Below are 23,017 nucleotides of genomic sequence, written 5' to 3' on the forward strand. Positions count from 1 at the left end.
TCTCAAGGTAAAGGGTATGCAGGTGCTGAACTTCTTTTGTAGGAAGTCAAACTCCATGAACTCTTCTGCCGTATGTGATGTCTTGACCCACATGGACCTTGACCCACGTCGCAGTTGGATCACTTTCAGGTCCGCCAGTCTGGGCATTTTCTTAAGCTTTGAGATGGAATGGCCATTCACCCAGTCCCTGATGGCCTCGTTTTTGAATTCCATGACCTCCATCTTCTTAGAATTAGAGTTTTTGACAATTGACACAAAATCCTCAAAATCATACACCACTCCTCCTGGTCTGCGTCTCATCTCTTGTTCCACGCCATGATGCACACTGTCAGCACTCATGAAAGTGTGACCAGGCTCAAATAATTTTAGGGTGATATCTTCAGTTGCTACAAGATTGGAGTTGACCAAGGACACAAGAGATGAAAGAAGGCACCAGTTCTTGTTTTGGGCACTGCAGTTGTCAACCCAGTAGATTATATGTTTGCAGTCCCTCTCTTTTTCTAGTGCCACCACATATGCAGATTAGAGTTGTTCCGATTCCGATACCAGTATCGAAAATGCCTCCGATACTGCCGAAAATGCTGGCATTGGTATCGGCGAGTACTGGAGTCAAGGCACCGATCCGATACCACGTAATTTATTAGAAATAGGAATCTATTTTAGGGCTGTGACGGTGGCAGTTTTTTACCACCGCATTGGTAATGGACCAACTACTGGTGGTGGTGCAGTGGTTGGGGGGTTGTTTTGAAATATAAAAAAAACAAAGAAACAACCAACTTAAGCCTGTAAAGCATTGAAATAAATATCAGTAAATACTGGTAACTTAAATAATATAATAAAGTTGAATCTATAAAAAAATATATAATAATTTGTTTAATATTTCCACACAAAGACGCTTGATATAACTTACCACTCTGCACTTTGAGAGGGATGTGGGACACAAGCAGGAAAGAGACCATATCGATCTCTTTTCTGATATCTTCATGATTTCTACTTATTGTAAAAGGTATGAAAAGGTGTTTTATCTTCCACAAGGACAAGGCATTTAGGCTATGTTTGATACTGCGCTGCCAGAGAAAGCAAAACAAAAATCACCTGCGCGTGTGAAACGAGCTTTACAAGTAAACTTGATGTGCCTTACCAATTACCATATGTCTAATAAAAAGCACAAACTGTGTTAAAAGGAATCTGACATACAAGTAAAAATTTTGGCTATCTGTCCTACAATGTTTTTTCTACTTTACCACAGTAAAGAATACGAATATAATAGGCCTAATTAAAAGCGAACCAAGGAAGAAACATTTATAATCCCCTTAGAAAATGGGTGAGACGTGAGTGAAGATTTGGGAAAAGAAACGAGATTCCACACAGGAATGAGTCACGATTTTTGAATATTCGATTAGTTGATTTAATTATAGAATATCTAAAAGGGTTGTGCGATTATTCTCTCAAATAAAATCTCCATGTTCTGGTGCTGATGCGGTGGTGATGCGTTCATGTAACCGGAGGGTGACGCTGCCAATAACGCATATAACAGCTGTCAAAAAGAACCGGCAAAAGTAATGATTATGAATGTGTCAAATATAGCAAAGAGACATTTTAATTGTTATTAATAAACTAGTGTTTTCTGTGTCAGTGTCGGGCTGCAAATGAAGTTGACGATGCTGACTCGCCATCTTCGCAGTGAACGCGCCTATAGAGAGAAATGCACACTTCATACGGAATTCATAGTCGGTTTATTTTTGTTTTGAATTGTTTTGTTTAAAAGTAGACAATTCAAGCTTTCTATATGGAATAACTAATGGAATATTTTTAAATGTACTGATAATCGGGTGACCAGATCGCAAACCAGAATTCAAAGCCGACAAAGCTTACAGTACATTTATGGGCTCACGCACAACTCTCTCATTCGTCATGAATCCAAACTTTTCCATGGCTGCGATGTAACATTTAATTGCTAACCTATTATTTATTTTGTAAACAAAGGTTTGTGCTTCACTCGTGTCATAATATTCATGTAAAACAATACTCACATACAAAAATTTTTTTTTGCCGGACCACCGCCGGTGCCACTCAGCCACCGCGGTGGCACTTTACAATTTTGAGGGGTGGCACAAGTGTTGCAAATTTCAACACCAGCAACTTAATCAAACATTTGAAGACGCGTCACGCTAAAGAGCACGACGTATTTACCAAATCTAAGGGCAAAAAGAAGGACGAACTGCAGCAGCAAACTCTGGAAACTGATGTCTTTATTTTACAATATTGTGGATGCACTTTAATTAAAAATATATATTTATTCCTATATTTATTTAAGTTGCTGTTGCACTACTGTTTTATACTGTTCTATTTAAAATTACATTTAAAAATAAATGGCTTCCATTTGCTGTATTCATTCATGTTTTACAAAGGGTTTAACCTGAGCAAGGCCTTACCAGAATGATAATCATATCACAGTCATGCAGGCGTAGTAGGCTATGATCTTTTCTTTTTTTTTTTTTTTCACACTGGTATCGTACTCGGTATCGGCCGATACCCATAGCACGAGTATCGGAATCGGTATCGGGAGGGAAAATTTTTTATCGGAAACTCTCTAATGCAGATGTGATCTCCTTTGCACTCCGCCCTGCAATTCCTTTGTGCCAGACAACAGAGATGTTTTTCTTTTTGTTGGTTTTCCCTCCCACGGATGCAAATGTCTCGTGGTAAACACAGATGCGCCTGGTGAAGAGCGCAGATTTCATACCAGGCATTCTAGGAAGCATTATCACTTTCTACAGGTCTACACTTCTGACTGACGTACTCTCGGGCCAATCTCGATCTGCATCGGCACAGTAGTGTAGCCTGGTTTCAACAGCTTTGGCCTTATGGTTTTTCCACTTGTCACACTGCGAACAGTTTTCTGGGGCCTCCTTCTGGTGCTTTTCCTTTGTGTGCTGGTCTTGCAACAAACAGCTTTCGCACTCCTCCTCTCCGAGTTTGGCAAAACTGATGTTCTTAGAGCTTACAGCTTTTCGATATGTGTCATAGCCGCACTGGTGGCCTTTCTCCAAGTAGAACATCAGCTTGATGCTGATGTCACTCTGAAAATTTGGCAGAGCATTGCCGCCGACACTTAATGGTGGTCTACTGATGGGCTCTGAAGAGTTGATGTTGCTGTGGCCTCACAGCTTGGGACAAGCTTCTGGACAGACAAGGGTTGAGGGGTTGTCATCTCTGGGGCTGAGGCTGGTGCAGCGGGTGTAAGTTGTAGGTCTGGTACATAGATGTGGATAAGCTCAGGGAGTGACATGGAGGGAATGACGGCAGACAGTGCATCGAGGGAAGGCCCTGGTGCCATCAGTGAGAGTGGAAGGGAGTCTTCAAAAACTGCAGTGGCATCTGGTGTGCTGGTCATGAAAATAGCATCTGCTCCATATAAGAGATCATCACTAAGATCTAGACAGCTTTTCAAAATGGTCCACTCCAGTTTTGCAGGGGACATGCTGCTGAATGTCTTCAGAAGTAGGTGTAACAGAAACTGAAATTAATAAAAGAGCATTAATTAGAAACAAGCAGCTAATTAATATTACATACAGGAGGATGTCTATCCCCCTTTAAGAAGCACCCACTATGGCCAGTTGGACAAAAAAAAAAATTTAAGTTTAATTATCTATATACATATCTAAAGATTTAGATTATCTTCGTATAGTATGTTCTCTCTGCCATTACGCCATTACAACAATAATAGGCTGACAGGCTGGCTGTTCTAGTGTTACTAGCGCACATACAGCTTCAAGGTTAAACCACAGTGACATCTGTTGGTCATAATGTGACACTACAGATACTTTTTGCTTGGTGTCGTGAACTTCCCCACTAAACCACAGCTACACTAAACTCTGGGATTGCATAATCTTAATTAGCTACATGTACTTACTATAGGGTTATGGTAGGATTAGGGTGTGGTTTAGGGTTAGTTGCATGTGATTATGCCTAATTTAATAAAAAAATAGTTATTACTATAGTAAATACTCTTGTAATCAAAATGATTAAACCCCTAATGCAAATCGTAATGCAAAGCTTTAGCAAATTGCTGTTTTACTGTTGAGATGAAATCCGAGGAAGGAGGGGGAAACCTCATAGCCTTGTTCTTTCCTCTCAGGGAACCAAGGTTACGAGAGTAACCGGAGACCTTCCTTGGTTTCTGTTTATCTGTTGCTATTGCTTTTAATTTATTCTCATGCGTCACAGTTGTGTTAAATCAATTACCTCATTTCATCCCATGTCTTTTGACTTATACATAACGCTCAGTTTTAGTTGTGGGTTCTACAAGTCTCCAAACTCATCCTTTCCTATCACCCTACTACCTGTCCGCTTAATCTTATCCACACTCATCTACTTTTTTCTTCTACAGTTGCGCCTGCACTCACTCATATCATCAACACCTCTAATCACACTGGTACCTTTCACACAGCATTCAAGCAGGCTTGGATAACCCCACTGTTTAAAAAGCCCACTCTAAATACTTTTATAAAACTACAGAATGGTATTCCTTCTTCCATTCATTGCTAAGACACTTGAGCGAGTCTTGTTCAACCAAGTCTCTACTTTTCTCACACTTTTCTCAAAAGCGGCCACTCAACTGAGACTGCCCTGCTCTCGGTTATTGAAGCTCTAAGACTGGCAAGAGCAGCTTCCAGTCTTCCCCCTTGTGCTTGGCAAGGCTTCACCATGTCTCCTCCCTCTTTTTTAATTACATTTTTATTTATTTTTCAAAATAACTGTCTCAGTCGTGTTTTGTAGATGGACATCACGACGGCCTCGGTTAGGGGTCCTAGCTATGTCGAGCCCTGATTCTTTTATTTTTAAAATCCTCTTTATAGTTTAATAACTAACAAACTAAGGGAAGTATCATTTAAATTATTACATAGCCAAAGCATAGATTTAAAAAATAAAAAGATGTAGACACAAGCTGCTCTTAATGTAGTGAAGCAGCACTTCATATTTTTGGGGGGTTGTCCTTATACACAAATATAATGGATTGATTTTATTAAATGTAAATGTATTAACCGAAATGTGCTTTTAGATTGCTGTCTAAGAATGTGTTGTCTGGTTTCTATAACATGAACAAAATAAATAAGAATGCATAACTGATTGTTAATCTTTTATTGTTGTTTGCCAAAATTCACATTCATCTTTGTTAAAAAAAAAAGAAAAGAAACGTAGCAATATATCCAAGCTATTTCACTTTCAAATTACTTTGAAGCTCTTAAGATGATAAACCTGTGTCTTTTAATTAATTTAGCTAAAGGAGAGGCTGTAATAGTCTGCATTTTGTAGTTTCTAAATCCTGTTTATGTTAAGTTAATGTGTGCATTAGTTCTTTATGCTTTTTATGCATTGGCAATAACATAAAACACAATTGTGATAATAAAATATTCCTCTTTGTTTAATAAACAAATGTTAAAAAGCAAATGTTTTTGTTGTGTTTCTTTTGTTGTTGTTTTTTGCAACGCTGATGTAGAAAAGGTGTAGGTGTGTGTGTGGGGGGGGGGGGGGGGGGGGGGGATTCATTGTAATATAATACAGAACTTGTCGAAGGATGTGTACACAAAATAAGTTTTGGCAATAAAAGTGAAGATAGAATAAAATCTCAGAATTGGACACTCTTCACTCAGTCAGTCACTTAATAACATTAGAAAACATGAATCAGTATGTTATGCCAGATTTTATCTACTTGAAACAGTTGTTTCTCCTAGTGTGGAGGTTATGAGAATTAAATATCACAACTTATAGAGACACAAAGAGCTTACTCAATGTCATTGCAGATTCAGTTAAAAATGTTTAAGAGTGTTTAACACACTGTTTAAATGTTTAAATTATACAAAATTAGAAACAATATTGAAGAGTTAGGTATACAATTGCTACTTTATTTTATATATACACACAAATAAATTCAACGTCAATCCTCCACACTCCAAGTAGGTGGCAGAATATGCACCATAAACTGATTTGCCAACAGCATTAAAACTTTCAAGAAGGACTTTTATTTTGGTCTGTGATGTGACGTCATAAGGCGGCGCCGCATCCCGCGTCTGTTGTGATTCGGCTGAAGAAAGGTTTGTGTTTTTAAGAAGCTATTTAAAGCGTTTAAATCTATACAAATCGTTCACTCAAATGTATAGCTTTTACTAACGATGTTAAATGAGTGAATTATTATTTAAAGTAATATTGCATTGCTTGTCTAACATTAATGAACGTGATTTTTGTAAGTAAAGCGTATCCACACACACGATGTGCTTCTCATTTTGCTCCCTATGAATCAGTTGATCGTAAACACGAATTTGGTAACGGCAATTAATGATGAAGAAACAGCTTTTCAAAGCTCCACGTCAAATGAACCAAATAAGGTTTGCAAAATTATTTAGTGATTTGAAGCGCTCGAATCATCGCATGCTGAAGATGCATGTTGGATTAAATCTAGTACAAATAAAACGAACATAAACGATGACAACTTTTATTAACTAGTAACAACATTTTGAAATTAATTAATTAAAATAATTAAATTCAACTAAACATTAAGTGTCAGGTGTAATTATTTTTTATTATTATTAGTTTCTAGTCCTATTTTTTTGTTTGTTTTGAAATCTACAAATCATTGAATACAACTAAATGTTAAGTGTCTGCATAGTTTGTGTTTAAATTGTTTTATTGTGCTAGTTTTGAGTTTGTTTTGGCTAATCAGGTCATTTAGCCTAAAGCCATTCTCTCTGACTGACTATTACCAGTGCACTGACTACTGAACTAAGGAGCTGAATGAGACATACCCAGAGATTTTGGATTTATTTTTCATCCTGATAATTATTCTCATTTTAATCTTGACAGAGTGTCTAAACAGAGAGGAAAAACTGGTGGTGAAGCAACTGAGACAATGTTATAAAGATGGCGTTTATTAAAGAGGAGAGTGAAGACATGAAGATTGAAGAAACATTCAGTGTCAAACAAGAAGATACTGAGGAACAAACAGGTTGGTTTCATTCTCAAAACTGAACTCAGTCATTTGATACTGTTTAAAATGTCCAGCTCTACAGAAATGAATGATATTTATGAAGAATGTCAGATATGTGTTTATGTCCTAATTAAAGTGGTTTTATTTGACATGAAACGGATCGGTCAAAGTTGGGCATCTGTTATTATATGTTACACAATAAAAAAAATGAATGTAGCCTAAAAAGTAATAATAAATAATAATATACCAAAGTCCCTTTCAAGGAAATTTGGTTCACTCTGCGGGCATATTTGTCTCCGCCTATTTCAGGACCGTCCTATTTACTTGAATTGGACAATTCTGAAATCTCAAAAACTGCTTACCAAATTCACAATCAAATGACATATTTCAAATGTGCTACAAAATTTGTCAAAATGTCCCATAAATTGTGTTTCTTATGCTCAAATTTAAAAAGCTTTTTAAAGTGTTAAAAAAAAGCATATTTTTCAGACTGGACCAGTCAATGATGTCAATGATGCCCATATGCGGTCCTAAGTGTGCGTCTCAAAACACTGACCGTTTCTGTATCAACCGAAGCATGTAACAGCAGCTGCAGTGACGTGATGACATTAATAATCGGCGATTGGCTCTATTATTCAGAAGGCAGGACTTATTCCACCATATTGCGCGTTGCATTTTCATACATGAGTAATATGTCGTCATCTTCTTTGTATCTAAAGAAAATAGAATTTTAGAAGGAGAACTATACTTGCCCGATCGGACAAGTAGCCTGATTAAAATGTCAATAACATAAAATAACTAGAGAATCACCACATGTGAGAATGATTCTGATTTAATTTAGTGTAAGTGGCAATTGATAGGGGATAATTTAATAATGTACTGTCTGACAGTAACAAGGTTGCTCTGTTGAGGAGAAATCTAAACAAATGAGCGCAGCACACAAAGAAACTCCGTTAAAGCTACACTGTGTGATATTTTCCCCCATCTAGCGGTGAAATTGTATATGACTACCCAGTGAATATTAGTTTCTGTTCCTTTAAATTTCGAGGGCGTTTTAACTCCTTCGGTGGCCATATTATTCCAAGATTAACATGGCTTCCAGTTCGACTTCGTCCAATTGCGCCTTTAAAACTATCACCTGTGATCCGTCGCAGCACAGATTTATGTTACAAGGTAAACAATACTTTTTCATCATTGACGTGAGGAAAAGTAACGCAAGTTATACTAGAGGTCGTTCTGGCGTTATGCACAACCATGCTATGGTTAGACAAGCAACTATAAAACTTCGAATTTACACAAATAGGCTGGATTACCTGCCGAGAAGAAAGCAGGCAACTTCGGCGTCCGTTTTAAAATCTTTGCTCCTCGAGCTCTTTCCATCTGGGAAAAGTTACTCCAGTATTGACTTTGGTCTTGCTGATTTGCCTGTCGCGTTGACGTTTTAATTCTCTCTTTCGCTTCCTTGGCGACTCTGCTACATGTCCTTGAAAATAGGCGTGATCCTCCATCTTCAGCAATCTTTCAAATCTGCCGGCAGTCGTGAGTAATCTCCCCCTCGCATTCGTCTCTGTGTCACTGAGTGTAAAGTGCGAAAGGCGATGCTTGAATTTAAAGGTATGTCCCTCTTTGGCTAATGTAGTTTCAAGATGGAGGGGCAACATGGCGCCCGGCATTCGAACCACTCACCCGTATGTACTTTCAATGGCAGATTATGAACTCACGAAAATACTTTATTACTTGAAAGAAGTAAATATACATTAATGAGCACATATATTTTTGAAAGAACTAAGTGTTTTTTGCTAAGAATCAACTAAAAAAATTACACTGTGTAGCTTTAAAGGAACACTCCACCGTTTTTTGAAATAGGGCTTATTCACCTTCTTTCCTACATTTAGATAGGTGGGCAAATGCATTTTTGTCTCAGTGCATGCATTGTTTTAGTTTGACAGGGTCGGCGCTAGCTTAGCTTAGCATAATGAATGGAATCCTTTGTTGCCAGCTAGCATGTCCTGAGTAAAAGTGATATAAATTTTTTTTAAAAACCCACCTAATTTCTTCTTGTGGCCTGCGTATTCACAACAAGTACAAATAGCGATGCAGATTAACACTAGGCGATTTCCTATGCACATTTTGACTTGGGACTATATTAGGGGGAAGCACAGGCGAAGCACTGCTACTTGGGCGCAGAGATATCACGCCCAAGTAGCAGTGCTTCGCCTGTGCTTCCCCCTAATATAGTCCTTAATATATAAGTCAATATCTGCCTAGGAAATCGCCTAGTGTTAATCTGCATCACTATTTGTACTTGTTGTGAATACGCAGGCCACAAGAAGTAATTAGGTGGGTTTTTAAAAAATGTTATATCACTTTTACTCAGGACATGCTAGCTGGCAACAAAGGATTCCATTCATTATGCTAAGCTAAGCTAGCGCCGACCCTGTCAAACTAAAACAAAAATGCATTTGCCCACCTATCTAAATGTAGGAAAGAAAGTGAATAAGCCCTATTTCAAAAAAACAGTGGAGTGTTCCTTTAACGTACTGCGGTGAAAATTTGTATATAACTTATGACAGAGTTAAGCAATATCACACGACCAAGAGTGCGGTTTTCCTGAATACTATCAAGATTGAAAATGTGACACTGATTTCATAAAACAGTTCAATAAACAAATAGTTATAAATCACTTACATTTTAGACGCAATATTGAATATGGCAATAGGTGTAAACCAAGCCCTGGGTATCCTGCTCCGCCTTTGAGAAAATGAAAGCTCAGATGGGCCAATCTGGAATCTTCCCTATATGTCATCATACGGGGAAAGGTTACCTCCCCTTTCTCTGCTATGCCCACCCAGAGAATTTGTCCTGCCCATGAGAAAATGAGCTACGACTGTGCGAGCGCGATATTTAATTTTTTTCCTTGAGACATCATGGCTTGTAAACGAGCAAAGCATGGTAGTTGTGTGTTTGGATGTACAAATGAACACAAAAGTATTTTTTTAGTTCCTTCATCCGAGCCTCTGAAGAACCAGTGGGTTAATTTTATTTTCTCTGGTTATGTGTAACATGACTTCAATATACGTGGACATGGAGAACTTTGTCATTAAAAAATTAGCCAGAGTGCGATATTCTCTAAACTACAAAGATTAGTGATATAGGCTAGATGCTAATACAGCTTTAGAACAATAGCAAATCAGAGCAACATGAAAAGCCAACAATGTAGGCTAGCTACATGATTATAACTGTAACAGCAAACAAACATAAACAAACCAACTAAAGTACTGTATACAGACACAATATTTTAAAGGGTAACTAAACCCTAAACCAACTTTTTTTAGTTAATGATCTGTAAGAATGGGGCTTTATTAGTGCTGTTTGTTGATTCAAGTAACTTTTTTGACATTTGGGTATAAAGTGTTTTAATTTTACAATAAATGGTGTAAATATGTCTGAGTGCTGCCCTCTTCAGGTTGAACGATGGCTACTGCAGTTGAATTTTCCTATTGGATGTTTGCGGTGGCAAGTGATGTAAGCGGTGGCAGGTGACGTAAGCAGGTTCCAGCTCACCACGCCCTTGGTATGAGCTAGCGTAGATTTATCTCTATTGTACAGTGGTCAGGAGGGTATGTGTAGTGTTGCTGCTTGCAACAGCACTGCTGGACTGCATAGCTTTCCAGCAGACTTGTAAATTAGGCGCCAGTGGTTGCATGCACTTGGCCTGGAAGACCGTGAGTGGGAAACCTGCATTTTACACGGGATTGCTTCTCCAACGCAATAGAGGTGGAAATGGGCTTCTCCACACAGCTCGCGCTGAAAAGCGACGCAGTGCCAAACGCTGCTCCTCCTGCATGGACTCCACCATCACAGCGGCGTCTTGATGTGGGTGATCATATATATTTTAATCACAATTTATGGTTATGCTAAAGTTAATCCTCTGGGGTCGACAAACGCGTCGGCGCATTTTGCTGGATTTTTTCACATAGCGGCAAAATATGAATATGCCTACAGAGAGCGCGTGCTATTGACATCAACTCGATAAAACTCATCAGATGCATGTACTTTACGTCGTCTTGCGACCCTGTGAGCAAACTCTCCATTTTAGAGAGTCTGACAGCAGGTCTCAGGTGCACAAAATTAAATAAAGTTGTTATTATAATAAAAAGCGCATTATATTTAATTTGAGTTATTTTTAACCTTAAATGATACTACCAGCTGATAGGGCTCTCTAGGTATGTTTACAGCATTAGGTGAGTTTTTTTTTCTTGAGAAAAATGTACGCCTATCATGTACCTAATATTTATCCAAATGAGTCTATTGAATTAAATCACAAGAATTTAATTGAAATGAAATTTGTGTCAAGCAATAATAGAAAACCATAGCTGACCAGAAAAAAAAGTAAACATTGTAACATGTTGTCACTAAACCTAATAAAATTCTGTTTCGTTAATAAAATGTTTTGACAATCACAATACAATTATTTTGATGCAAGATTTTAGAGTGATTTAGAGTGATTGGATTCAATTAAGGTAGAAAAATAAGCAGCTTTCACAGACTTGGCAGTATTTGCCAACCGTTCCATATAATACGGAATCGTCCCGTATTTGACACATAAAAGTCTTGTTCCGTATTGAACTGATACGGAACGCACTTTGTTCCGTATTTTTGAGAATCAATTCAGTGCAAATCCATGACAGACACATAGCTTCTAATATATGTCAGAACGAAGACAAGAAAAAAAAACAGACGGTGCGGTAGATACTAATTTCTTCCTCTGTTTGTCTATGATCAGCGTAGCGTTTTTAACATCTTGGAACATCATCAGAGAATGCCCTTTTAATTGGTCGTTTCAGTCATTGTGAGTCACGTATCGTAGCAACGATGACGACAAGTGACAACAGCGGGAAATGTAAAAATGACTACCTCCGAGCATCTGGCGAAAAAGAAAAGAGCACAAAAATATAGAATCGAATGGGAAAATGACTAGCAGCTACCCGTGGCTGGAATGCGTGAGGGACAATGAATACTGTTGTGTTTATTTTTCTTCAAATGCAGTTTAAGCCGATGAGTTTTGAATGTTATATGCAGCCGCGGCGCTACCATTGGGCCCGGGTGGGCCTGGGCCCACCCATTTTAGGTCTGGGCCCACCCATTTTCTACTATGGTTTTGTACGTTTCTTCGTTCGGATCTATTTGCGATCCATTCCATTCTAAACAAACAACACAGTTTACATGCTTCGTCCTTGTTTCATTATTCATTAAGATAATAATGAATAAATGCACGCATAATTATCAGTGAACTTGATAAATGTTGCAGATATGTTTTGCTATGCACAAACAAATGACTTTCAACTTATGTGTGCAAAATTCAGAATAAAATGAATGCAGCAATTTGTACAAATAGAGAGTCTGTAGGTCTACTATACGTGTTGTAGCCATTAAATAAGCTCATTTAGTTTCATATTTGTTAAAATATTATAATGTTATTTTTTCATCTATGTTGATTATGAAAATTGAACCGCACGAGTAAGATAGGATGCGCAATATATTCGAGAGACATGGCGTGGGTCAGACATGATTTTGACCACTTAATTAAGTTTTGTTTTGTAGAAAGACTTTTTTTAAGTGAATTTCGTTTTGTATAAATTGTATCTTAATTTTAATAAAAAAAATTATCAACCAATTGCCTGGAACCAAGAAGCAAATATAGCAGACGATATAGGCCTAATCATGGAGGCGTCCGCTTGTGAACTGGAGCGCATCTCATTCTCATCCTAACGAAACTCAGCGTAGGCCTCACAGACATGAAATATATCTTAAGAAAGCTTGAAATGTCTTTTTAACAATTTAAAACGAAAAGAAATAGGCTACATAATCAGAGATGTAATCCATGATGTGCATTTCTCTCTATAGGCGCGTTCACTACGGAGATATGGCGATCGTCAACTTCATCTTTACAGCTGTTGTTGCTGTTAATAAACTAAAAATAATAGGCCTATAATTTTACTAAACAATAAATTAAATGAAATTGTAATTGTATTAAAAAAGCAACAAAAAATTCCTGTTTAAGTTTTCTTTTCTTTGTTTTACCTATGCTAATTACGCATTAAATTCAGGTAACTGTTAGGCTACTGAGTCACTGTCCTCAGTGCCCAGAAAAGCGCTGAAACGGATATGAAGGGGAACCCGTTTTTTGTTGTTGTTTTTTTTGCCTTATTTTAACTGGCCCATCCAGTTTTCTGGAGGCCCACCTACAATCAAAATCCTGGCGCCGCTAGTGGTTATATGTTGTATTTGTTTAAGTTAAAATAAAACGTATTATAAAGTAAACAAATCCATGGTTCATTGTTGGCAAAATGATCATGATAGCCTTTATATTTCACATCTATGTGGTTCAGTCTTTTATATTGATTAGGCCTACTTTGCTATTCTATAAATATATAGGCCTAATAAGTTGTATTATAATATGCTAAAATGTATGAAATATATTTATCTAAATGTATCAATTAGTTTCCACAATATTCACCAGAAGTCATAATTTCAGGGGTTATTTTTCAAAATTTTCTTCCGTGGGGGCATGTCAATACCCAAGTGCAACTGTGAGCAGTTCAGCAAAGCACAGATTGAAGTTTGTGCTAAACTGTGGAGAGTAGAACTGAGACAATGTTACAGGTATAATAGAAAGTTGAGAGATATCCGGAAAAGACAGTGAGAATAAAATAGGCTTATGATCAGAGAGCAGAACATCTGAGAACACAAGATCAGTAACGTCAAATCCATAAGAGAGTACTCATATTCAGGGCCATTCGTTGGATCTTGTAGAGTCTTTGATCCACTGTGATAGGTTAAAAGCTTCTATTAGATTAAGGAACTCCTGCGACAATGGATTAGACAGACAGCAAACATGAATATTAAAATCAGCCACCAGTACAGGGTGTCCGAGCGGTAGTAAAAGGTAGTAAAAAGAATCTACCAAAATGAAGGCCCTTGAAAGGTAGTAAAAGGTAACAAACGCAATTTGACTTGGTAGTAAATTTTTCATCACCACCTCAATATATGAGTTTCCATTTTTTTGCTTAATATTTGTGTCTCCATATTTTAACTTCATCTAGCATAATTAAAAAATATATACGGTGCTAACAACAGGACCTGACGGGCTCGACATTAACGCTTGTCCGGGACAAGTGGATTTTTTTAAGGGACAAGTAAAAGAGAATTTTACTTGCCCGACCGGACAAGTATCCTGATTAAACGTCAATAAAAAAAAAAAAAACAAAAAAAAAAAACTAGGGAATCACTAAAATGAGAGAATGATTCTGATTGTATTATATTTATTGTAAGTTGCGATCGATAGTGGATGAGTATTACTGACGGTAACAAGGTTGTGCTGTTGAGGCTCGCGCAGCCTCTTGAGGAGAAATCCAAACAAATGTAAACTCAGTTTAAACTCAGTTAACAACATACTGCCAGTGCCAAAATTCAAAATGTGTTTTAATATTTTTAACATATGATACAGTTTAGCAACCTCACACGACGAGTGCTGTTTTCTAGTACCATCACGACTGAAATGGTCGTTGCTTTTGTTGTTTTGATACAACAGTTCAATAAACAGTTCAAATTAAGTTACTTACATCTTAGACACAATATTGACTGTTTTTGTTCTGTTTCAGCAGCAAAAATAGTTCCAAACAAATATCACAGCAGAACCGTAACGCATCTCACAGCAACACTTAACCGTGTTTCATTACTGAATGATTCAGCGTTTTGAACGAATTGGCTGAGTCAAAGATTCAATGTCCCATTCATAAACATGTCTCATTCTTGAATGAATCAGTTGTTTGAACGAATCGTTTGAATGAATGACTCAATGACTCGCTCATTAAGACGGTCGCCCATACATGCCAACCCTCCCGATTTTTCCGGGAGACTCCCGAATTTCAAAGCCCCTCCCGAAAATCTCCCGGACCGACCTTTCTCCCGAATTTCTCCCGATTTCCACCTGGACAACAATATTGCTACACCATCCGTTAAAATGAAGTTAATTCGGCCAGCGCTCATACCTGTATTTAGATCCTGTTTTCGGTTGAAGTCCAAAGTAGTCGATTGTCGAGTTCACGCGCGTGATCATAGGTAACTAAACATATGCGCGTGAACTCGACAATCGACTACTTTGGACTTCAACCGAAAACAGGATGTAAACACAGGTATGAGCGCTGGCCGAATTAACTTTATTCATATCTTTCACATCTACTGCAGTCAGATTCACCCGTGTTAACTCTAAAGGAATCACTCACATGACCTGTGCACTTGTAATGTAAACTTGCACTTGTAAAAGCAGGTTTAAAATATGCCCCATTGAAGTCAACAGGGTGCAAATTTTAAAAGAGGATAACACGGTGTAGGCAACACCGATTTTTGTCATTGTTCTCTGTACCGACAGCACTCCAAATTTACAACAAAATGAGCTCAATGTTAAAATTGACTGGAGTTCTCCTTTAAGGAAATGAATTTGTCAAATAACTTTAAGGAAAAGAAATTGTCAACTTTTTTACTCGGACAAGTGAATGACAGATTTACTTGTCCAGAGGACAAGCACATGAAAAGGCTTAATGTCGAGCCCTGAGTGAGTCGGAGTTGATAGCAATGACAAAGTGCCAAGGTTATTATTCACCTTATTAGGGCTAAGGGCTATGGTTAGGATAACTCAAGGGCTAGGGTTAAGATAAGGACAACTGAAACTCAACTCGACACTACAAAAAAAACATAATTGACAATGACCATACTTAATGATAACAACTAAACATTAGTGTACCTAATATGTATGATGGGTGTGACAGTGTCACACTTATACCTTATAGTAAGTAGTAAGTGGTGCTTTACATACCTGTTTACATACATGTTTAGGAGAGCTTGATGGTCGTAGACTAGAAACTTTCAGCAGTTTAGAGACACAGCAAACAACCAGATAATCAAAAACGAGAGCATCAGACGGCATGCAAAACACACAGGGGCAATCTTGAATCAGACCAGTTCAATCGAACACAAATTGTAATTTGTGTATTTGTTCTTATTTTATTACTGACTGTTCACTTGTTTTAAATAATGTGCGAACATACACACACACACACACACACACACACACACACACACACACACACACACACAGGGCTGGGCGATATGGCCAAAAAAAAATCACGATAATTTTTTTTATATCAGTCGATATCGATAATTATCACGATAAAAGTCAAATCTTTATTTCTTTCAAGTTTAAAGGCAGATTTTTGCTCCTAAGTGAAAGTTGTAGAAACCAGAGCGTTAATTGTGGTTTTAAACTACCCTTTATTGTCAGAACATATCAGGACAAACACTTGCCAAACTGGTGAACATTTCACAAATCTGAGGTAGAACATTCAAACATTTGTCATTTTTCCTTAAAAAAATTAATATCTTTATTGGACAATTAATTTCTTAGTTTCTGCATGTGCTCATTTTTATTTGGTAAAATGTAATATTCTGACTGTTTGAGTTTTATTAAACTTAACCATTGGTCATCCAGTATCATGCATTTAGATCATGATAACCTCACTATCATGGCAAAATGTAACTTTATGGTTTCTATGGTATTTGTATGAAAAACAGTAGCCTAAATACATTATTAAATACTGTAATTATATTCCATCAGTCCTTTAATACATTGTCTACATTAATAATATAATACAATTCAATACGTATATCCCACATTTCATGGTGCAGTTAATATTACTAGGCTAACGTTACAGTAAATCCATAGTAAATGATGGGAATTTGTAGATGGAAAAGCCTTCTGACTGTATCGTTGCGCTCCGTGTTTCTCCTGTTTGTCAGCGCTGTTTCATCTGCCTTTAAACTGGTTTAACACAGACATTGTGTTCTTCGCTGAATTCAAGCGCTTCTCACTGGATCTCGTGACCGAGACCGGTCAGAGTAAACGCATCGGCTCTAGTGAGCTCGCGCTGCGCTGCCGTTTGGACTTTGAGCCGAGCGGATAAAGGGTCCGTGTGGCGCGCGGTTCAAATGAGTTTCGTTCCGCTTTTGGCGCATAAACATTATCGAACATTTATCGAACTCTTGATATCGTTTTATCGAGAAAAATTATATCGCGATAATTATCGTTATCGTTTTATCGCCCAGCCCTACACACACATTTATATTTCATTTAATTTTTTTGCTGATTGAAAAATTATCCGATCCGTGGCTCAAAAAACGTAAATGATCCGAACTGTGAATTTTTTCTGAATGAGTAAAATACTCATACCGAACAGGTATTTTGAGTTTGCATTTGTAAATGTCTCGGGAGTTACGTTGCGGTGTTTATCGTCAGTTATTTCCACCATTTAATCAAGCCACTGTTCTTTAAAACATGATGACATTTTATTTTACACATCTTTGCATTTCGCGTTGCCTCTGGTATTGAGCTATTTGGTCCAGAAACATTAAAGAACAGCGACTTAAAGATTTGGCTCACTGCCACTCACACAATTCTTTCTATGAATACTGTAAACCGCATTCATTGGTACTAACTCTATAGCGGTTGACCAGAGTACTGCAATTATTTCTCATTTAGATTACAATCAAATGGATTTCCTCACACATTTGGTGCCTGTCCTCTAGGCTGTATTTTATTACATTTTATTTTATTAATGTTGCTGTTGAGACATTTATAAGTGCACAACTTAGAGTGAATGTTGGGTAGATGGGACCCGAACCTGCTAATGGTTGTCCATAAATGTCAACAATTCTCAAGCTGTCTAAGGGCGTTTTTCCACTGGGTTCGTTTGCTGCGGTCCGAACCCGAGTGCGCTCGTTCCCGGCGCCCCCCGCAGTGTTGGTCTGGTTTCACACTCAATTAGTTGTATCGAACCCAGGTGCGTTTGCAGTGATCTTACATCATCGCAAACGCACACGGAAAACGCATGGAAAATACAACTCGACTGAGCATAGCTGTAATTTGTCTGTTTTTTTGGTGCTATTATGCACAACATAGTGAGAGACAACTACGTTTATGTTCATTACATGGTGTAATTCAGCACATATCCAGGGGACGCCGTGTTTCTGCTGCTCGCAGAAGATTTTTTTTTTATGTATGGTTTGTTTTATGTATGGTTATTGTATGGTTTGTTCTTCCCAAATTTGAATGGGGCACCTCACCTCTTCAGTGTCCCACAACGTTCCCCTGCCACTCATGGTTGTCGTGTGTGAGGAAACAATGATATCGACAGTGATACGCATGTGCGGGATACTATACTTCCTGAACAAGCACGCACCCGAGTCCGTGTTGCTTGCACATTAACGCGAACCGCACCACGGTTCGGGAGCAACCGAGCTCAGACCACCTCCTCCAGGTAGTCCCGGGTTCGGTACTCTAGTGCGCACCCGGGTGCGATGACACCGTTCACATTAGCGATTTTTCATGCGAACCGTGCCCCGGTCCGCACTAAACTGCCAGTGTGAAAGCGCCCTTAGAGAATGTTGGGGTCTGTGTTGATGAAAGATGTAACTTTAATAAGCATAGTTTCTGTGCTGCAATAGGGATTAAATCCTGGCTGAATTTATTTTACACGTACAATTACTTTGCATGACTGATCATAGTTGAGAGGACCTTTTTCTAATACTGTAGACTAGAGGTCGACCGATAGTGGATTTTACCGATAACGATAGCTAGGTTGGGCCATACTTGCCGATAACCGATTAATCCACCGATAGTTTTTCAAATTGATTCTGGATTAAAAAAAAACATAACACTCCAAGTAAAACAGTGCTGAACTTTATTATAAAAATAATAAAACTGTATTGAACCATGAAAACATGCTAAATGAAATAAATATATAATATGAATAAATATTGAAGTCAATAAAAGACATTCATTCAAACTGAAACAAAAAGTAATACTCTAAATAACAAATAAAACCAGTAACATTAAAATGTAACTGTTCTTTTTCAAGCCAACTTAATGAATAAAAAAGTAACAAAATTTGATCGGTAAAATATTTGAGCAATACAATTGCACCTTGATCATTCATGTTAGTTTGATAGTGCATTAACTATGGTTAACAAATAAAAACCTTAATTTAAATGTATATATTGTACTTAATATAAATTAGTACATGTTAATTAACAAATAATGAACAATACTTATACAGCAGTTATTAACCTTAGTTAATGTTACATATGGAATTTTACTGTAAGTGTTATCATTTCATATAAATCCAAACAGTCATGCTTAAAGATGGCCAACTTTAAATATCTACAACGCCAGAGCATTGAAGTGACATAAATATTACATGTAGTCTCACACTTTTGCTTCTATTTTATAAACACTTGATGATTATCTAATCAAAATAACAAAATATGTTTTAAAGTGATGATGAAAAAATAACCGAAATCGAATGCTTTTCTGATTTGTTTATGTTTCTGTCGGCTGTATGAACATATCAGTTTGCTATCTTACGTCTCTAGCTTTAAATATGCAACTTCTCTGCATATTTAATGCATAAAAGTGACCAGCTCGATGTAAACTAATGCAAATAGATGGTAACAATTGTGACATTAAACATTCGGGTCGGACGTTTATTTTTGTCAGTGTTTTAACCGCTTGAGGTATTAGCGTCCTCTCAGCCTCGAAGGCAAACAAACATACTGTTGTGCTGTTCTTTCTCTACTAATGCAGCATTTAGTCAACAAATTAATCACTTTATAATGATATGAAAAAATGTAGTGTATACATAGGCTACCTTTTAGCTGTCGGTGCTTTAAACACGCATCTGATGTCAGCGCTCTCCACGCAGCGTGTGCTCTCAGTGCAGCACGCAGAATCACGTGTCGAAATAAACAACACGAGGCATCAGTGATAGTTTTTATTACACCTCTAGAGGCCGCTCTTGTACTGCATGATGCCAGCAGACCCTTCTCAGCTCTCTCTTACTGTGTAATGAATGACAGCGCGCGCTTCTCAGCTGCTCCAGCAACGGACGCAACCAGGAAAAACTATTGTTATGTATTTTTGCCGATAACGATAGTTCCACCAATCAACTATCGGTGCCGATTAATCGGCAAAACCGATGGATCGGTCGACCTCTACTGTAGACATCAATGTCAGATTTAAGATCTGTTTGTAGTTAACCAGTTCCCCTGGGCGACACATTTTTTTTGTGTGTGATCTGCCAGTTTGAATGTTTTTGAGACGTGTCCTAAATAAAGAAAAGAGTTGACAAAATTGAGAAGAGGTTCTGACATTAAAGAAAACACCTCTTTCAGTAGCTTAGTAGTTATGGGATCTAGCATACATGTTTTTGGTTTTGATGCTTTATGTTAGTTTTTGATGTTTTACATGTCTAAATATTTTTTATATCTGTTGCTTTGTGCCATTAAAGTGGGATTCACTTTTATTTGTCTTTTTTTGTTTTAGACCTGATGCCAATGAAAGAGGGGAGTGAAGACCTGAATGAAATGAAAGAGAAAGATCAGTATGAGAAACACAATGCTTTCATAGTGCAAGAAAAATCATGTAGTTCCTTGCAGACTGAAAAGACTTCCTCACGAAAAAGAGCTCAGAAGACAAGAACTGGATTTTATTTCACCTGCTTTGAGTGTGGAACGATTTTCAATCAACCTGAAGACCTTAGAGTCCACATGGGAATTCACAATGGAGAAATGCCACTGAAAGATGAGAGTAAAGTCCTGATTGAAATGGAAGAGAAACATAATGCTTTCATAACTCGAGAAAAATCATGTAGTTCCTTGCAGACTGAAAAGACTTCCTCACGAAAAAGAGCTCAGAAGACAAGAACTGGATTTTATTTCACCTGCTTTGAATGTGGAATGGGTTTCAATCAACCTGAAGACCTTAGAGTCCACATGGGAATTCACAATGGAGAGAATGCTTTCTCCTGCTTTAAGTGTGGCACGAGTTTCAATCAACCTGAAGACCTTAGAGTCCACATGGCAATTCACAATGAAGAGAAGCCTTTCATCTGCCGACAGTGTGGAAAGGGTTTTACTCAAAAAGGAAACCTTAAAGTCCACATCGGAATTCACAATGGAGAGAAGCCTTACACCTGCCAACAATGTGGAAAGAGCTTCACTCAAAAAGGAGCCCTTGACAGGCACATAAGAATTCACACCGGAGAGAAGCCTTTCACTTGCAAAGTGTGTGGAAAGTGTTTCACGGTAGCACTAAACCTTAGATATCACATGAACATTCACAATGGAGAGAAGCCATTCAGATGTGATCAGTGTGGAAAGAATTTTAGACGTAAAATAACTCTTAATAACCACATTAAGATTCACTCAAGAGAGAACTGTTTTGAATGTCATCAGTGTGGGAAAAGTTTCACTGAAAAGGGAAACCTTAAACTCCACATGAGACTTCACACTGGAGAGAAGCCTTACACATGCACTCAGTGTGGACAGAGTTTCACATATAAAAAATCCCTTGACGTCCACATGAGAAACCACACTGGAGAGAGTCCTTACACCTGTAAACTGTGTGGGAAGGGCTTCACACGGGTGATAAATCTGAGATATCACATGAACCGTCACACTGGAGAGAGGCCATTCACATGTGATCAGTGTGGAAAGAGTTTCAGACGTCAAGCAACCCTTAATCAGCACACGAGGATTCACTCAAGAGAGAACTGTTTTATATGTCATGAGTGTGGAAGAAGTTGCCGTTCCCTGAAAAGCCTTAACAGGCATCTTACATCCAGACACAACAGAAAGAAGCCTTATAAATGCCACCAGTGTGGAAAAAGTTTCCGATTCAAAAAAATCCTTAAGACTCACATGAGAGTTCACACTGGAGACAAGCCCTTCACGTGTCTTCAGTGTGAGATGAGTTTCACTTATCAAAGAGACCTAAAACGTCATTTGCAAACTCATTCTGGAAAGAAAATGCAGTGTTTAGAGTGTGGCAAGAGGTTTATAAAAAGGAGTAATTTCAGAAATCATCTGCTTATCCACTCCGGAGGAAGATCATTTAATTGTGATCGGTGTCATAAAGAATTTCTTTTGCCATCACACTTACAAATACATATGAAAAGTCATGCAAATGTGAGAACTTATTCATGTTCTTTGTGTAGAAAGCATTTTAAATGGCTCTGCCATTTAAAATGGCACCAGAAAATACGGATATGTGTTAAATTAAGGCTACGTTCACGTCGCAGCTGAATGTGGCCCCATTCTGATTATCTGCTCAAATGCAGTTTTTTTTCCTTTTTTCTTTTCTTTTTTTCTATGCTGTTCACATGACCCTTAAATGTGGCCTATATCAGATGCTTTTCTGAACAGGTGAAGCTCCACCTTGGCATGTTCATCGCATCAATGTTAGGCTGCATAGATTAAGTCAGCTGGAACCGGGAACACTTCCCATATATCCTGATGTACTCGTTACATCATAAGAAGAATGGCGTCTACGCTAATATTAGTATCTCTGTTTATTCTGAGGTTTACTGCAATTCCGCCGGATCCAAGCCGGATCCAGATCTGATGAAGGACCTGCACCTGGACACGACGACAATGCAGTCCTGAAGTGTCAACTAGTCTCTCCCCTGTGAAGGCCTCCTACCCTTTTCCTACCTCTGTACAGATAAAACGTTGTCACGATGATTCCAGTTCCTATGGATACGCGTAAGCGACAAAAAAAATAGTATTATGAATTTGTAAAGAAATTCACACACCTGCGCACATATACAGTATATTCAAACACGCATACCTATAAACTGAACACGTACTGTGCATTTGCACGATAACGTTTTTCAAAAAAAAATACCGCTTGCACCTTGGCACCTATTTCAAAGTTTGCGTTCTCGAGCTGCCAGGCACTGTTGTTGTGCGAATGAGCAGAGGCCTGTTTCAGAAAGGAGGTTAAGTGAAAACTCGGAGTATGTTAACCCTGAAATGAGGGAAACTCTGGGTTTTCTGTTTCAGAATGGGAGGTATGTTAAACCTGAGAAAGCAGAGTAAGTCAAGCCCGTTTCTGAAAGAGAGGTAACTTATACA

At 38.0% G+C, this 23,017-nt stretch overlaps 1 protein-coding gene across 2 annotated transcripts; it reads left to right on the forward strand.

The window, feature by feature from the left end:
* The first annotated feature begins 6,046 nt into the window (after window positions 1-6,046).
* LOC309497635 (uncharacterized protein) lies at window positions 6,047-22,772 on the forward strand. 2 transcript variants are annotated; one of them, XM_082167923.1, is made up of 3 exons: window positions 6,047-6,098; window positions 6,878-7,006; window positions 20,427-22,772. In XM_082167923.1, the coding sequence occupies exons 2-3, from the start codon at window positions 6,922-6,924 to the stop codon at window positions 22,184-22,186; spliced, it is 1,845 nt and encodes a 614-aa protein (XP_082024049.1). In that variant the 5' UTR covers window positions 6,047-6,098; window positions 6,878-6,921; the 3' UTR covers window positions 22,187-22,772. The 2 variants fall into 2 exon arrangements, with proteins under 2 accessions (XP_082024049.1, XP_082024048.1); XM_082167922.1 differs by having other exon boundaries at window positions 6,051-6,098; window positions 6,865-7,006.
* Window positions 22,773-23,017: the final 245 nt, after the last annotated feature.

This window comes from Leuciscus leuciscus, assembly GCF_965113295.1.
Source record: "Leuciscus leuciscus genome assembly, chromosome: 4".
Taxonomy (NCBI): Eukaryota; Metazoa; Chordata; class Actinopteri; order Cypriniformes; family Leuciscidae; genus Leuciscus; species Leuciscus leuciscus.

Bases quoted from the DNA above. Each gene is read 5' to 3' on its own strand.
- LOC309497635 (XM_082167923.1), top strand. From the start codon at position 6,922: ATGGCGTTTATTAAAGAGGAGAGTGAAGACATGAAGATTGAAGAAACA. The intron at 7,007-20,426 runs GTTGGTTTCATT...TTTTTGTTTTAG, and splicing joins AGATACTGAGGAACAAACAG to ACCTGATGCCAATGAAAGAG.